This window comes from Aquila chrysaetos, chromosome 11, assembly GCF_900496995.4.
Source record: "Aquila chrysaetos chrysaetos chromosome 11, bAquChr1.4, whole genome shotgun sequence".
NCBI lineage: Eukaryota > Metazoa > Chordata > Aves > Accipitriformes > Accipitridae > Aquila > Aquila chrysaetos.
In genome coordinates this window covers 10,606,284-10,622,635 of record NC_044014.1, presented here as the reverse complement: position 1 = coordinate 10,622,635, position 16,352 = coordinate 10,606,284, and the positions used below count along the sequence as shown (strand labels likewise).

The following is a 16,352-nucleotide window of genomic DNA, read 5'->3' as shown; positions in this document are numbered from 1 at the left end:
ATTTTTGTTTCAGTTCCTTGCATAAGTTTTATCTTTTTACCCATGTTACCTAAGATTTGTTATTTTTTTTGCCTTTCTTTTCTGAACTCATTTTTCTTTCCCCATTTTTGTTTCCTCCATCCAGTATCTGCAGATGAAATGGCCACTGCTTGATGTTCAGGCAGGGAGCCTTCAGAGTAGACAAGCCCTCAAGGATGCTAGGTCTCCATCTCCAGCACACATTGTTGTAAGTAAACGCAGAAAGATGTTCTTCCTTTGTTTAAAAAAAAAAAAAGGCATTTGACATTAATAGCATTGGTTGTCATCAGTTTTCTTTTACACAAACCAAAAGAGAAATACTTAAAAACAAACAAAAACCCTAACGAGCCCATGGTAAAAGGAGGGAGTACATTTGCTGTTGCTGGGCTGTTTATGAAATTATCATTCATGTGCCTCGTAGGAGAGCAGAAAGTTGAAAATGCTCTAAATTTACACACTGCAGAATTACTTAGTGGCAGTGAAGTCCAATCAGGCTGGTTTACACATCTGACAATGTTGAACTGAAGAGGATAAAGAGACACTTTTGGAAAGCATTAAAAAAAATAAAACCCAAGCCATTTCTATGGCCTTTACTAAAAAAATCTTTTCTTATTGCAAAATCTTGAATGAAGGTTTGAGAGTTGGTCAGCATTTTACCTGGGTGAAGGCTCAGCAGAGGCAAGGTCAACAGAGCACGTCCCTTTGTGTTGTGATGACTTCTCATTTAGTATAAAAAGTGTTATCAAATGTTTACTACTTACCTGCAAAATATAAAACTCTCTTTACAATGAGTAGCATTGATAAAAATAGCTTTATTTATTAACTTCTCACTTAAATTTTCAGTTCTTGGTTAAATTTTCTTGTTTCTGTTGTAAAAACAGTGTTGAATTTGAAATGTTCAATACAAATTTGCATGAGAGGGGTTTGGGGTTTTATTTTACTTTCTAAAATAGCATCCATAGAGGTCTAAAAGGAAAGTGTTTGTTTATATGGTGTTATGCAAGAGGGGCGGTATGCATTGGCCCATCCTCACCCATAGCCAGTGTTAGTGCCATCTGTTGTTAAGGAGCATCTTAGCTCTGAGCATTCTTCTGGGAAATTTACCTCTGGAGAAGATGGCACATAGTGGATTAGAATATTTCTTCTGAAATACTTTATCATCAAGTTTTACATGTTTGGGTGTTTTTGGGGGTTTGGTTTTTTTTTTTTTTTTGGTTTTGGGTTTTTTTTTGGTTTTTTTTTTTTTTTTTAGACTTTTTTATAACCATTGGATGACACCATGATTCCCAGGAAAAGAAACATTGATTGTTCTTTATCTTTTGCTATACAGTCTAAAGCTGACGTAGCTGGCAGATCATCCAAAGCACACGTTTGTTTTGTTAGAAATCTCAAATCGTACTAAACATTTCTGAGGAGCTGCTTCTTCCATTGTCTCTTTAACATGAGAAGTGTCAGCCCTTTGCTATGAGTGTCTTAGTTCTTTATTTAGAAAGAAAAAAGGTTTCCTATCTTTTAGAGTCCACAGCTTCTAAACCATCCCTCAGTGTGGCAGAGAGCGATGGGAACAAGACCCGTATTTGCCTAGTTGATATCTAGCGCTGGTTGCTTCCCTTTTTTCAGAGTGACTTTGCTTTTCCTTCCCATCCACTTGGGTCATCACTAGAGGAAGAGATCAGAGAAAAGGTGTTTGGCTGGTTATTTAGAAATCTACAGCCATCAAAACCTGCCGTCACCTTATTCTTAGAAGAGATTAACCAAAGTAACTTCCTCATTTTACTTCTTTTTTTACTGCTGTTCTGGAGGACTGGCACAGGGGACGGGAGCGTTCCTGGGGCTCCGGGGCTGGCACGGTGGAGCGGCGTTAGGCTTGTAGGAGGCGATGGTGAGGGAGCGGGAGGTTTCTCCTGGCTGGTTGCAGCCTGGAAGGGCAGGCTGAGTTTGGTGGGTAGCTTCGCTGGGGACCAGCTGCACTTTCCAGTGCTGAGCATCCGCTGTCCCTGAAGCCTCCTGCCACGCAGGAGCGTGGGTGCTTGCCTTTAAAAGCCAAAGCAGCTCGTTGTGCCAGGTGGCTGGTTGGGGTCCCGGCTCTCCCATCCCTCTCCAGCCCTTCCACCTGGGCGTGGGTGAGGTGGAGATAAGTGGACAACACAAATGCACACACACAAAAAAAAAAAGGTTCAAAAATCACAATCATTTTGGAAAATAAAGAGAAACCTGTTTCCAGGGAGGCTGAGGTTGATCTGCCTTGTATTTTGACCATTTATGGGGTTCTTATGGGTCTCTTTAAAAGCTGTTTCACTCTGCTGTTCAATAAAAAGCATATTTACCATAGCAACCACTTAGGCCGTGAGGAACATATACTACCTCCGAGATGGAGGCCACCTTCCAAAAGAGACACAGCTGGCATTTGTAATGTGATCTTTTGTGCTACTTACAATGTTGGAGGGAGAGGAGGCGGAGGAGGGAGTGAGGGGGGGGAGCAGTGGGGTTTTGGCGGGGGGAGGTTCTGCAAGGTTTAATGTTTATTTTTAGCAGCAAACTGTTTTGCCTTGTTCTGTTAAAATAAATAAATAAGGGGCAGCTTTTTCCACCCTTTTTCCTGGCATCCGCCCCAGGCCACATTAATTCTGCAGAGTAAAAATGGTCTTATTTTTTGGTAAATAAAGTTAGAGTGGGTAATGGCATTCGGGAGAGATGAAGTGGCTGCAGATGCCAGTTGGCCTGGGATGTGTCAGGCTTCTCTGGTGTCCCTGTTTGTCACTGCTCTGCCTGCACACAGCACCTGGGACCTGGCCGCTCGTGCATGAGGCTCTACACCCATTTCTGCGTACGTGAAAACGCAATTAATCTTTTATGGAACAATGAGGGGTATTTCATGGGCACGCTGATGTTTCTGTGTGAGCGTAATGTGTAACGTATAGGGACAGAAACTGGTTCTCCACCCACGTTGTTGTGTCTTGTCTACCCGCCAAGTGTACCCATGCCAGTTTTTCATCTTGAAATCAGTTGTGCTGCCCTGAAGATCTATAGGAAAATGCTAACACCTGCAAATCATTTCTTATCTTTCCCCTATCTCTGAAATGAGGATTTGAAGCTAATCTTTATAGCTGGATTACAAAGAGAGGAAAGGAGAGTGTGGGGGGTTCCTTTTCTTTCCTTTTTCCTTTTCTTTCTTTTTTCTTTTTCTTTTTTCTTCCTTTTTCTTTTTTTTTTTTCTTAATGCTCTTGCTTCTCAGTGCTTGGCTCTGATTACCATGAGCTCCGCGTCAGGGCTGCAGCCTTTACGCCCAGCTCCGATGAAACTCCACTTGGCTTCAGCGCGGGTTTTTAGCTTAATGACTCAGGGCTGCAGAACATGGCCGTCTGTAATGTCTTAAGTAAAGTCTGTACTATTTGTCAGCTGTCCTCCTTTCAGATTTGTTTAAGGACATTAAGTTAAGACTACAAAAATCGAAGCAAAAGACCAGCATGAATAATTTGGCTGGATTGCCCCCAGTGCCGAGGGCTGGGTTAATACTGCTTTTCATGGTGCTTGAGAGAGTCTCCAAGGCCCATAATGAGAAACAGAATATTAAACTGAAATTATGTTCAGCATGTCTTGAGGAAGGTACAGCATGAGGCTCCATTTAAGACCAATGCATTTATTTGCATTTAGGTGCTTCACTCGTCTTGTAAGACTCTCGCATCTTGCTCTGGCACAGTCATGCTGCTTATCTGTGTCCAAAGGTGAAAGAAAACTGGGGGAAAAATTGTTTTAATAGTATGCTATTAAGCCTGCTAGGTCAAAATTTTGAATTCAGCCTGCGGATAGTACTATTATGAGGCTGGGATTTTTTTTTAAGGGTTTTTATTGTTATTTGCCCTCTTTTTTCTGACCTTTGATGTCATTGAAGGTATTAAGACTCTGTAAAACAGTTTTGGCAGGAAGTTTTGGGGCGTGAAGCAGACCCTAGCTGGGTGCCTTGTATGCTCCTCTAAGTGGGTAGGGTGCTAGTTGTGCTGAAATCCCATGTTCAACGTGCACCTGATCTGCTCCACGCATGTGCCACCGTCTTGGTGGTCAGGATGAGATGTGGGTGCCCTAGAAGTGGGATTCTCACACGAAAATTTTCTGTTGCGGTGTGGACGGGCAAGTGTAAATGAGCATGGTATGTCTGTGCAAGGATTTCCAAAATGTGCTCACTACAGAAAGCAGGCTCCTTTAAAACCTTTTTTATCTACGCATGCATTCGTACAACCTTAAGGAGAAAAAGTGCTGTTCTTCCCTGTTCTCTGCAAAGTAAATACTCTGACTCAGCCATACCCTGTTTTGGGCAGGAGTATGGGTGAAAGACTGGTCCCGGGATCCTGCCTCCTGCTGTCTTGGCTATACAAAGACTTGCTTTTAGGTTCCTTTGTGCCAGGGAAAAACGTTCAGAACCCAAAATGGTGGTGGTTTGGTACAGTATATTTCTTAAAAAACAGTTAAAGGTCTAAAAAAATTCCTGCATTTTCTTCTGTAGGGAGGCCTTTTGAAGTAAATGTAAATGTTACCTTGGGGGAGGACTAATAGTACTATTTGGCCTGGGTTTTCTAATATGTAATGAACACAGCCATAAAGTAGACTGAATCCCCAAGAACAAAGAATCACTGTGCAGTAGTGTATCTAATTTTTTTCCCTTTCTTTTTTTTTTTTCTTAAGGAGGTAAAAGTGTGTTTTCAAAACATAACATGATAAGCAAAACTGAAGGCAAAACTATCTGAAATGTACTGTCTGTTCTCATGCCCTTCGATGTACGTGGACAGTGGGTGTCTGGGACTACTGGGTGGCGTGGAGGGATCAGGAATTGTTTCCCAGAGCGGTTAGAGTTGAAGCTGTGCAGTCTGCCCTGCCCGGTCCCTAATTTCTTTGTCTTGTGTGGTTTGCACTTAGGCACTTTGAAAGAAGAAACAAATACAAAGTAATCATGAAGTTTCTCTTAGATTTTAAAACTCACCTACAGTGTCCCTTCAAACAGGCCAGAAGTGGGGCGCATCCAGACGTGTGCGGTCCTGTATGTACGGAGCCATCTGGAAGCATAATCTTGCAACTTCCACTCGCAGTGCCCCAAGAGGGCTTTTAAAGCTCTTGCTTTGTTTGTCTTTAATAGTTTGTAGTAGAGAGGCTGTTCTTCCTCTGCAGTAACCTCTTGAGATGGTTCTTGGATTTCAGGCTGCGTGAGCCCATGATGGGACACCCTCTTCCCTGGAGATCTGCGGGGCGATCCTCTGAGTATGCAGACTGTGCTGAGAGTTGCAGGAACATGGTGGTGTTGCGGGGGGGGAAGGAGTTGGGCATCATTCATGTCAGTGCCTGGTATTGAGAGGGGCACACGCACGGGGAGGAGGAGAGGGCTGTGTGTCTGAGCTGTGCCGGTATCCTAAGCAGTCCCTGATGGCAGGTAGGTCACGCCTGAGTGCATGGACTCAACATACAGATCCCCGAGCCTCACGCTGCAGAAATAGTTGCGCAGACTTAATTGGAAAGCTCCTTTAGTGACTCTCTCCTTTTTAAATGCTCTATACTTTATTTGGCTAATTGCTCTGGCAGTTGCAAAGTAAACAAAATGTTTCATTAATACATGCCCAAAAGTGTGCAAACATCTTGTCCTGAATTTTCAGAGCTGTATGGAATTAAGCCACAGAACAAATTAAACTTGCTGAGAATTTTGTGGCTACATCTTTCACCACTAATTCCTTTTGATTTTTTTTGTTGGGAAGGTTTGTGTTTAAAAAAAATCTGTGTTCAAACCTGAATGTTTAGGGCTAAGTATAGAATTCACCTACCAGCAGCCCAATAAAATTATTTTGGATGGATTCCTATAAAACACACGCATTATATTCAGTACCCACTAAATATGAATGGGAAACCTAGTGCTTGGTTTGTGTAGAGCACAGGAGAAATGTGGACTCCTTAAAAGTAATTCGCATGGTAATTTGATATGTTTGCAAAATAGTTCAGACTTCAGGGAACTGCTTCATGCCGTTGTGTTTACTCTGCGGCACAATGTCTGTCTTCTACAGACCTTATTTAGGTACTGGAGGTAACCCCTCTGCTTTAACGCTGAGACTGGGGAAATGTGCAGGCTTGTACCTCTTACTGTGAAGTGAGCAGGAATTTAATGCTTCTGCAAACATCAGTCAGCACTAAAGCACCTTCAGAAGACACCTTGGGGCTGGATTGGCAGCTGGGATGAATTGTCACGCTTGGTTGTAGTCAGGAGATCTGTGAGTAGCTCCAAGAACTCTGAAGTATTTGGATGTTGGGATATTTCAGCTGTGAATAAATGCTGTAAAATGTATAGTACTGCCAACCCCAATTGTTCTAGGATCATGAGTCAGGCCTCAAAAGATCATGAGGACTGGGGCGGGGGGGGGGGGGGGTTGTGTTGTTTTTGTTTGTTTTCTGTTTCTTAAATAATACATTTTGTATTCTCTTTATTTGTTCTCTGGTTCCTGAGCCTGCAGGGTATACTCTGCTCATTCTCAAACTTCTCTCTACAGCAGTTCAGGAGCTTGCTGTGTGCTGTGAGCGGAGGCTGAGGTTCTTCCCTAAACACTTGACTTCAAGGCTACTACGCTTTAAGAAAAATAGCAAGTATTGCTAGACTGGCTCTAAAATCGTAGGAGTTGGCAACCCTAAGCATTGCTCCAGGAGAGGGCAGCTGAGTAGGGGTGTTATGATACACTCGGCGCAATCTGTTGAGTATCCGTTTCTCACGAATCACCTGGCTGGACTTCAGGAGAACCTGGTCCTTGGCTTCGGCAAAAGCTCTGGCTCTTGGGCGCTGGGGTGGCTTACCTTGAGATGGGTCCAGCGCTCCCTGCTCCCAGGCAGGGCCGGGCTTCTCTGACATTACTGGAGACAGCTCCGCAAGTCCTCCTGAAGCAGCAAGTTTATAGCCTAGGATATTGCAGTGAACCAGCTTCAGTTTTGATTTCCTGCAGGGGCTGTGCTGCAGCTCCCGCTCCTGAGCTGGAGCCCTGAGACTTGACATTTTGGTTTGTGGTGGCACACCAAAATATATCTGGTATATCTCTCTCTGACGTATGTGAGTATTGAGAACCCTCTGGGTGAGGGGGAAGCAAGACAAAAGCTTGCTTGTCTCTCACCAGAGATCCTTAAGAAAGACATAAGTATGCTGCCTTCAGTGTGGTTCAAAGTGCATCTACTGCAGCCTTACCTCTTGTATGTTTTGTTTATAAAATACCCACTATGTCCCAAATGTGGCGCAAATATGTGTCCCTAAATTCTGGCCCTTTCAGACTAGCTAGTTTGGGATACAGTAAAACTGCCGAGAGCAACATTTCAGGGTAGAAACCTACGCTGGGAAGATGGTTTAGGAGAGAGTATTTTAGCACAGAGCAGCCCAAGCTGCGTTTTGGATTCAGTCACATGGCAGTTTATGTTACGCTGGAGCATGCACGTTAAATTAACTTCTAGGGACTTGCGTGGGCCTAAAATTAAATATCGGCGAGCTATCAGCTCTCCCACAGAAGCGCGGCTGTGCCGAGAGGAATGGAGAGAGCGCAGACGCTCTGTCCCCGAAGCCCGGGGCGTGCGTGAGGACAGCGGCAGCCGCAGCAGCAGCCGCAGCAGCAGCCGCAGCAGCCGCAGCCGCAGCGCGTGGCGGCTCGGCCTTGGCAGCGGGCGAAGAGCCGCGGCAGCACCGGGTGATACTGGAGAGCCAGATGGGTGAGCCTGTCAGATCAAAGATGATGTGTACCGAGGGTGGCAGACTTGGCAGGGCCGCTCGCCGCAGGTCCTTCTCCCCACGCACCCTGTCTACAGCTGAAGTTTGCGGCTGGATTCAATCTGGAGCTCAGAGAAGTAGGTATTGAATAATGCAGCCTGGTTTGGAGCCAGAGCCCGTGCCGACTGGAGCAGGAGCAACCGTCGTGCGCAGAGCAGAAGATTTAATGGGTATGATATGGCCCCGGTACTGGTTTTTTCCCAAATTTCTAGAACCACAGTCTTCCCTTCCAGTACAGCTTTGGGCTTGTCGATGCAGAGCGGAAAAGCCCAAATATGCAGCTGAAGTAGCTGTCTCAGAATAACTATTCCTCATTATCTCTCCATGCGGCCACTCTTACTCAGCAGTAAGAGGTCCTTTGTGTGGTTTAGCTTAATCCGCTTTGGAAACGGATTAAGCTAAATCTCACAAAGAAACTCTTAGTGCTGAATAACAGTGTCCACACGGAGAGATAATTCGAAATAGTTGTTCTGCATTTTTCAATTCACACTTGAGCCCTTGCACAAAAAATTCCCCATACGGACAAGCCCACTTGATTAGGAACCTCCTATTTTCTGTCTAAACAAAGTCTGTGTACTGTGTCCAGGTGCTATAGTAAAGAAAACAGCAACTATTTGTCATTAAAAAGAAAGGAAGGAAGCTGGCATTGCTGGGCTCAGGACCATTTGTTTGCCAAGTTGGTCAAGCCTGGGATTATTGCTCTTCTCACGAGTTCATGTCGCTTGGGATTAGATTATTCATGGGATACTTCACTTTCTGGACTGTATAGACATCTGTACTCTCTCCTACAGAAGAAACTGGAGCTGCCCAGTAAGGCATCGCACAAAGAGAAGGAAGGATGCTTTCTCCTCTGTCCCATGCAGACCTATTTGGCAAGGGGCAGACCTATTTTGGAAGGCCTTTGGAGAGTTAGAGATGTTGCAAATAACAAGGAGTGATGCCTTCGTAAAACAATCTTCCATCCCTAATCTCTCCCCAAGCGATGTTCTGTGCCTAATTTCACAAAATGAAGCTAGAAATTTTTGTCAAACAGACTTTGGTTTTGAATATGCAGTGGGCTGGTAGCAGGGATATGGTTCCAGGGGACCTTGCCTTGAAGGTTCACTTGTACTTGCCAGATACCGGTGAGCAGAATCATTCAGCGCTTTCCTGAGATGGGGAAGCATTGCTTACTCCTCTGTTTTACCAGTGTGGCCAGGAAGATGTGAAGTAACTTTCCCAAGCTGATTTTGAGAAACTGATGATTTCCACATCTGCATTTTATAGGCATGCAAAAAACCCTGTAGCCCCACAGGAAAACAAACAAAAAAAAGAAACTGAAGTAGTTTTTTTAAATCTAAACCTAAAATCCTAACATATATCAGACCTTATAGGAATGTTACTTTTGGTGCTATTTAGGTGCTATCGGGATCCTGCGTATCCATGAGTCCTTTGTCAGATGTACCTCATGTTTCATATCTTGGAATTAGGAAGTTTGGGGGAGCTGAACCAGTCCTTCCCCTACTGCAGCAAGCAGTAGCTCTGCAGCCAGGCTCGTCTGTGTAGGAATGATATATCTGTAATGAGGGATAGGCTGGTAGGGCATGGTCCTGGGCACGCATGCTTTGAACCCGTATATGTGTGTATGCAAGAGGAAGGGTGCTTTCTGACTAGCCTCCCTGATGGCATTAAGAAGTAACCAAATGTTTGGGTTTGGCTGGGGTTTTTTGGGGGATGTGGTGGTGGTGGGGTGTTTCATTTTGGTTTGGGGGTTTTGTTTGTTTGTTTGTTTTACAACCCTACCCCTCTACTTTCTTCCTGGTGCAAATTAAGGACCTGATGGTGTCCCTGGGCCTTGCAGTGCTAGCCTGCAGAAAGAGGTGGGTCTGTGCTAGTTTCCTAGGAGAGGCAAACGGTTCTCTAACACGCATTTTTCCTGTTGGCAGGACTCAAAGACTTCTCAACTACTATTACTGTGGAAACTAGCTTCCCCTTCCCCTTCCTTTTTACTTTTTAGGCCTTGATTCAAGAAATCATTAAACGTGAGCTGGTATCCATCCATGTTCAGGACAACACTTAAGTGGGTGCTCAAAGTATTGTCTTGTATAGTGACGCTTTCCTGAGTTGGGGCGCTGGAAATGAGCATTTATATGAAATAAAGCCCCTTCCTGAGAGATGGTTGTGGATTCTGCCTGTTCCCCAGCTAGCGAGTACTGAGAAGAAAAAGGGAGGGAGAGAAGGAATAGCGTGTCCCAAGCTCTTCTCCCCTGGAGCTTGTCCTTGTGCTGACATATTTCTTCCCAGGGCTGTAGGAGGAGGAGACACCCTGAAGGAGGGTTTTGGTCTCTTGTGGCTCATTTGCCCACTGGGAAGTGCAGAAAATCTCCATGGTCTCCTCCCCTGGCTGGAAGGATAGTGTCTGGGAGAGGAAAGACAAAACAACAAAATTTTGCCTTGTTGTATGCCCGCAGAGCTCTGCAATGTCAATATTGTGTGTTCTGGGGATGTGACTGCCCTGTAATAAGGAAATGGTATTTTACGGAGGAAAGCAGAGTGAAGGGACCTAAAAGCCTCCAGACTTCTTAGTGTGCATTTACGGCCGTGAATGTTTCTCCTGCCAAGCAGCTACATGGAAGCAGTATCATTAGAAAACCCCAAATGGCTGCAGCGCACAGTTTTCCCTGGCGGCAGAACTTCTGTCGCTGCATGTTGGGCATGTCTTACATGGTTAATTAATATGAAGCAAGCAAGGGTTTGAATTGCTAAAGCCGTAGCTGCTCCATGTTGACTCCCCATCTCGAAGCTTTTCAGGCATGCCGAGCTCTTTGGAGGGAAGTCGTTTACTGGACATGAAGTAACCTGCTCCTCATTAAAGGGCCCTGATGGCCAGGACAGGTTACCTTGGGATAAGCTCCGGTGTGAATCTGAGGCATGCCTGTTGCTCCACAATTGCTGCCCAAGGGGTAAATGTGAGGTAGCAGATGCCATTTGGACTGAAGGCGAAGTTCGCTCACATCTGTGTCCAGAGCTGAGCGTGCAGCCGGGCAGTTGCAGAGGTGCTGTCAGACCTCGGTGAAGCTCGCCCTGCAGTAACTTGTTCTACTCGTCATGCCCGGAGCATGTCCAGGGAGTGTCCGCTCACACCGTAGATGGACTGTTAAGCTCCGTTCCTGCGTAGGCAATCGTTTGGCCACCTCGGATCGCTGCGCTGAGGAATCTGTGGGATGAGTAAACGGTGAGAAAATGTGAGGGAGCAGCCCCAGCACTGATGGGAGAGGAGAACGGCCGAAGAGCTGGCGCCCTGTTTGCTTTCTGGCCGACTCAGCTGCTCCTTGCCCGGGCGCCGAGCCGGGCTCATGACTCCTGCATTAAAGCATCGTCCTGCACCCATTTGCTGGTGGTCAGGATCAGGTGCCTTAGTCTGGGGTTGGAAAATTAGGGACCCTTCTCTTCCCAAGTGCCATCAAAGCCTGGTGGTGACATCTCCCTGGGGACACCGTGTTTCACTGCTGTGATTGTGAAATGAGCAGGTCAAAGCGCTTGGTGCAAATTAAAGATAATTTCATTATCACTTTATCGTTACCTGTATTTAAGAGGATCTAACAGGCAAGCTACTCTCAGAAAAGCGGGTTGTTATCCCTGCCCCAAAGAGCTCAGATCCAGGGGAGATGGGGCTGTGCAGTGCAAGGCACAGCAGCGGTTGGGTTGCTGTACCTGTGTGCCGTGATGGGCACCGTATGCTCATGTCCCTTTCCCAGAAAGGTAACGTGTTTTGCATATCAGGTCATGGTAAAGCTGGGAGCGATGTACAGCTCCCCCGACTCCGAGTTCACAGTCCGAACTGGTAGGGCTAGCCTGTCTTTGACGTGCATATTTAACGCTGTAGGTGTCTTTGCATATTTTGCTGGAGGGGACTAAAGGAAAAAAAAAAATACAGTTGCTCACCTGTCCTTCAGCACAGGTGAGCTTTGCACTTTTTCCTTTGGACATCTGTGAGACGTTTAAGAGAGCAACATGGGTTCCTGACATCAAAGAGTTAATAGCAGTGAGTGTGGTACAATAGCTCATTAGGACTTAAACGTGGGCTGCAAACTCAGAAATCTTGATAATTTTGGTCTATAAGGACACTGAACTTTCAACCCTAGTTCAGCAATAATAAATGCCTGTTAAGTAAGGCTTCCTTTTATGAAGAGAGGGTGGATGGATGCATTTCAATGGGCTTTAAAAGTATTGCTACTCGTTTCAGCGTCTGCTGGCCGAATGCATCCGGGCATGGGAAGGCATTTCAAGATCTGCACAAAAAGCACTTTGAAGTATAACCTTTGTGAGTGTCTTAGCTAAACCTGACTGCAGTTGGGAGCAGCACTTTATTTATTTATTTATTTGTGAGTCTTTTTCTTTTAAAGTTGCTTTAAACACCCCCCCCCCCCCAAAAAAATCCCCCCCAAACAAACCTGTGAGCAATTAAATGAAAATGCAGTTTTGAAACTTTGACCCAAAGTGAAAGGTGGCGGTGTATGTTTGGCTTTCACATGGATGTTTTCACAACCAAATATATCGGTGCCGATTTTTGAAAGCAAGGGCAGATGAAGCTGCGATCCAGGATGGAGTTCAGGCAGTTGCTCAGGCTGACAGCCCTGCCTCCCTGGAGAAGAGGGGCTCAGGCACGTAGCCGTCCTCCAGCCCATGCTGGCTGTGCCCGTAGGAATTGCAGTGAGGAACTAAAAAATTTTTAACAGCCCTTTCATCTACCTATAAAAGGATCCTGCAGACATTATGGGGACTAAGATTCGAAACAAATCACGAGTGACTGCGAGTCACCACTTTATAAGTTGCAGTTTTCCTCGCCTTGAGTTTGCAGGTCTTGATCCAGGTGGGCTTCTGCTGAGGTCCTACGTGAGACTCGAAGTAGCGTGCGTGTATTGTGTGTGTGTGTGTGTGTGTTTTACCTCGCCTCTTGGAGAGCATGAGAGAGACCTCCGTGAAGAGAGTGACAGGGTTTGATATAAACCAGCAGGACTGCATTGCTGCCATTATTCGACAGTAAACCCTTTCACAATGCCATATGCTGTGCATTCCAGCGCAGCGGCGGAGGGTGTGATATAGTTAAAGCACACTCGGCAAACAGGAAACGCTGGTGACCGCTGTGTGTGCTTTTCATGGAGATAAAGTATTGAGAGCGTAACGAAAAAAAAAAAAAAGTGCTGGGAATGGGGGGGGGGGAGGACGGCGGGGGTGAAGGAGAGGGTTATATTTTGGGCCTGACGCTCCGGTCATTATGAAAACGCAGGCAGGAAATGCAGCCACGGAGCAGCCGAGAAAATGCCGCTTTGCTCCAAGATGTTTGTTTTACTCCATTACATGTATTTTCTAGTTTGCTGCTGGGTATCGGGAGTGGGTGTGTTTTTTTTCTTTCCTTTTTTTTTTTTTTTTTTTTTTAATTTTCTTTTTGAAGTTCCTGCCACTCTGGCTCAGTATCCAACTCCCTTCCCCTCTACCCTACCCCCGTTAATAATCAAAGGCTATTTTAAGGGACTAGACTACAGTAATACGTATTTCATACCGCAGCAAAACGCGAACATTGGTATTTAGCCTAAGTGTAGTTATTTTCCCGGCACCGGCTCTGCAAAAGGCATTGCAAAGCCTCCTCGGAGTGAGGAAGTCGCTATCGCAGGGCAGCGAGGAAGGCAGGGGGATGGGACCAACAGGTCCTCGGATGGGGAGAGATCTGAATCATAAACACGCCATAGCTTTAATAAAATAAATGAAGTGGAGCCTTTTCAGCTAAGGGCAGACTGTATTGGGGCAAGCCGGGCTTTTAACGTTGGGAGTGAAAATTGACAGGCTGAGAACTGGGACATAAACAAAAATGTCAGTCCCTGGGAGTCTTGTTCACTGGACAATGTCTCAATTGTTTCCGTGATTTTTCGCAGGCAGCAGGGGATAGTGGGAGATTTAACTCTTTACCGGCCATGCGGGCGCTGGAGGTGCTCGCAGAATGAAGAAGTGGCGGAAAAGAGCATTTTTTTGTTTGGAAACGATTAAGCATGTCAGTGGGTGATAAGAAAAGGTCACACTGTTCTCTGCATACTTGTCTGCTGTTCAAGTTGGGCTTTACGCTTCTTTAATTTTGTTTAGGTTTTGCTGGTTGCCTGGAAAACTGTTTTTTTTCTTCTTTTTTTTTCTTCTGCTTTTTATCAGGAAAAATGAGATTATGAGGCAAACTTGTAGATATTTAAGAAGCAGGGAAAGTGTTTGTGGGGGGTTACATTTTAATTTTTGCTAGTATTTCTTCATTAAACGGCTGACAGGCAAGCTTGGATATTTTAAGGTTGCCTAGATTATTTGGAACAGACTGAAATGTGAGATAGGGAATGCCCTTTATTTTATTAACCGCTCTACAGTTTTGCTTAAGTCTCAAAATAAAAGGCCATCTTCAAAGAAGGCAGAGGAGAGACAAGGAGCTCGCTTGTCTCATCATACTCTTGCTTTATTTATTATAAAAACAAACACTGAAACCTGTTGCATACCAGCCCAACGTGGGCAAGGTTCAGAAAGCTGTAGCTGGTAATTCTTTACTCACCAGATTTTGAATGTATGTTTTGTTGTGGGTGTGGGGGGCGGGAGGGAGAGACGGCAAACCGAAGTTGCTTCTTCAGGGCGCAAAAGCTGTTGAGGTTTATTTGCAGGAAGATAAACCTGTTTTATTAAAACGTGGGTCTTGCCTCAGTTGAGTGAAGTTGAAATGTTTTGCGGGCTGGAAGCCAACTTGCTTGGTGTGCAGCAGCCCGGTATTAAAGGTCTGGGATGTGCTGAGGTTGCTTTAACTTAATTTATGGAATAATAAGGTATCCCATTTTTGTCTCGCTGCGTCCTCCGGCTGCTTTGTGTTCGGTTGCATGTTCGCAGCCCCGCACTTTCTCCCGCTTTCAAATCTCTGCTTCCCCTGCCCCCCATCCCCTGCCTGCGCGCAGCCGTCCCTGCCTGCTGGGAGCAGCCGAGGGCTCTCCGCCGCCTTCCTGCCGGGCAGGAAATTGCCTCCTCCGAGAATGCTCCGCGCCGCAAAACTTGTGCTCGTGGGCAGGCTTCTCCCCAAATTCCTGGTTGGGAGATAGCACGCAGGAGAGCGTAAGGATGGGGAAAGTAAGCCGTTGCTCTCCAGATGCTTCCCTGTGTGCTTCACGCTGATGGGGGAGAGGGAGGAGGGTAAAAATAACTGCAGCATCCTCTTTGGAAAAGGCTGGCTCCAAGGACCAGAGCGGGGAGGGTGAGTTGTTGCCCCTCTCAGAGTCTGGCCAGGACTGGAGATGCCGGGCACTGAAAGCGCACGCCAGGTCCTCCGTGGAAAATCTGGCTCCGTATGTGTTTTGAATTGATACTGGTTTCAGAGATTTAGAAAACAAAAGTTGTTGACATGTTGGAGCAGTTGGTTCCCTGGGTAAGTATCCTGAGTAGAGCTGGATTTAATAATTTATAATTAATCATTCGTGCAGCGAAATGAATTGCTCTTCCTGTTAGTTAAGGATCACTGAAGAGATCGTGATTTTTCTTGAAATTTTGTTACTCATGCACTAGTCTCAGCGTTTTGCCTTGGAGATCATCCATGAGCAGCTCTTCAGAGCCGGTTGGTGTTGGAGCTCCTCTGAGCAGAGATGGGGAACATGTGATGTGTTTCCGTTCCCTGCGTTGAGCAGCGAATGATACTCTTTAATTAATAAAAGTTTATTTTCCATGAAGATTCTCCAGTACTTGCATAAAATTCACCGTCTTGGCAAGTGTCCTTACCACTGAATTCATTTGCTGGTGTAGTCACAGAAAGCGGTTAGATTTGTCAGTTAATGAATTTCTCTTGCTTGTTACAGAGCACAGTGTAATGCTCATCCAGCTTGGCTTGCCCTGGATTTGTGCATTATATAAACACAGAAGGAAAGCAATCGGTATTTCGAAGTATCTTCTTAGGACTGTTTTGAAATTTCCACCCCTTTCTAGTCATGAATAACAGTCAACTTTGATTTGAAAATGAACTCATTACTGATAATAACAGCCTACAAGAGATCTCTGCTTCCCTGCTCCTCCCCATCTCCTAGAGAGGCTTAAGTGCTGTTCCAGGTGAAACAACACTATTTTTAGTGCCATTGCAGAACATGTTCACGAGAGGTCCGCTATACAGCCCATCTGTGTATCTGTTTAGTTGCTACAGTTGTTTTCAGGGCCACCTTTTCCTAGGCGTCCCAATTAGCAAATAGTTAATTTTCGAGTTTACATGAACCGGTAGGTGGGGAGAGATGGGGACACTGAGGACAAAATGCTCTTTGTAGATACGTGTGGTGTCTATAACCCTTCAAGGCATGCTCCAGCTCAGCTGTCCAGGATGAAGAGCATCTTTAACATTCGCTTATTTGATTAAGGTTTTGGTGAAGCGTAAGCAGCGGGGCATCTACTCCACTTTGTCTCCCACCCTTGCTCTAGGACGTGCCTGGAGGAGCTCGTGGAGCTTGGGCGTCCTGTGCTTTCATGTCCCTTCACCTTGAAGGACCTGAATCCAGCTTGTGGAGGTCAGGAAACTAGCAAAGCAAGTCACGC

The 16,352-nt window shown here is 45.6% G+C and overlaps 1 protein-coding gene across 25 annotated transcripts in view; it reads left to right on the top strand.

Moving 5' to 3' along the window:
- The window catches only part of TCF7L2 (transcription factor 7 like 2), a 182,075-nt gene that overhangs the window by 64,686 nt on the left and 101,037 nt on the right, over nt 1-16,352 (top strand). For 22 of the 25 annotated variants that reach the window (XM_030030521.2, XM_030030518.2, XM_030030525.2 and 19 more), the window contains exon 4: nt 125-226. The exons of the other annotated variants lie outside the window; for them this stretch is intronic. In XM_030030521.2, coding sequence (XP_029886381.1) covers nt 125-226 — 102 coding nt within the window. The remainder of the gene's footprint in view (nt 1-124; nt 227-16,352) is intronic. 25 annotated transcript variants of the gene reach the window in all.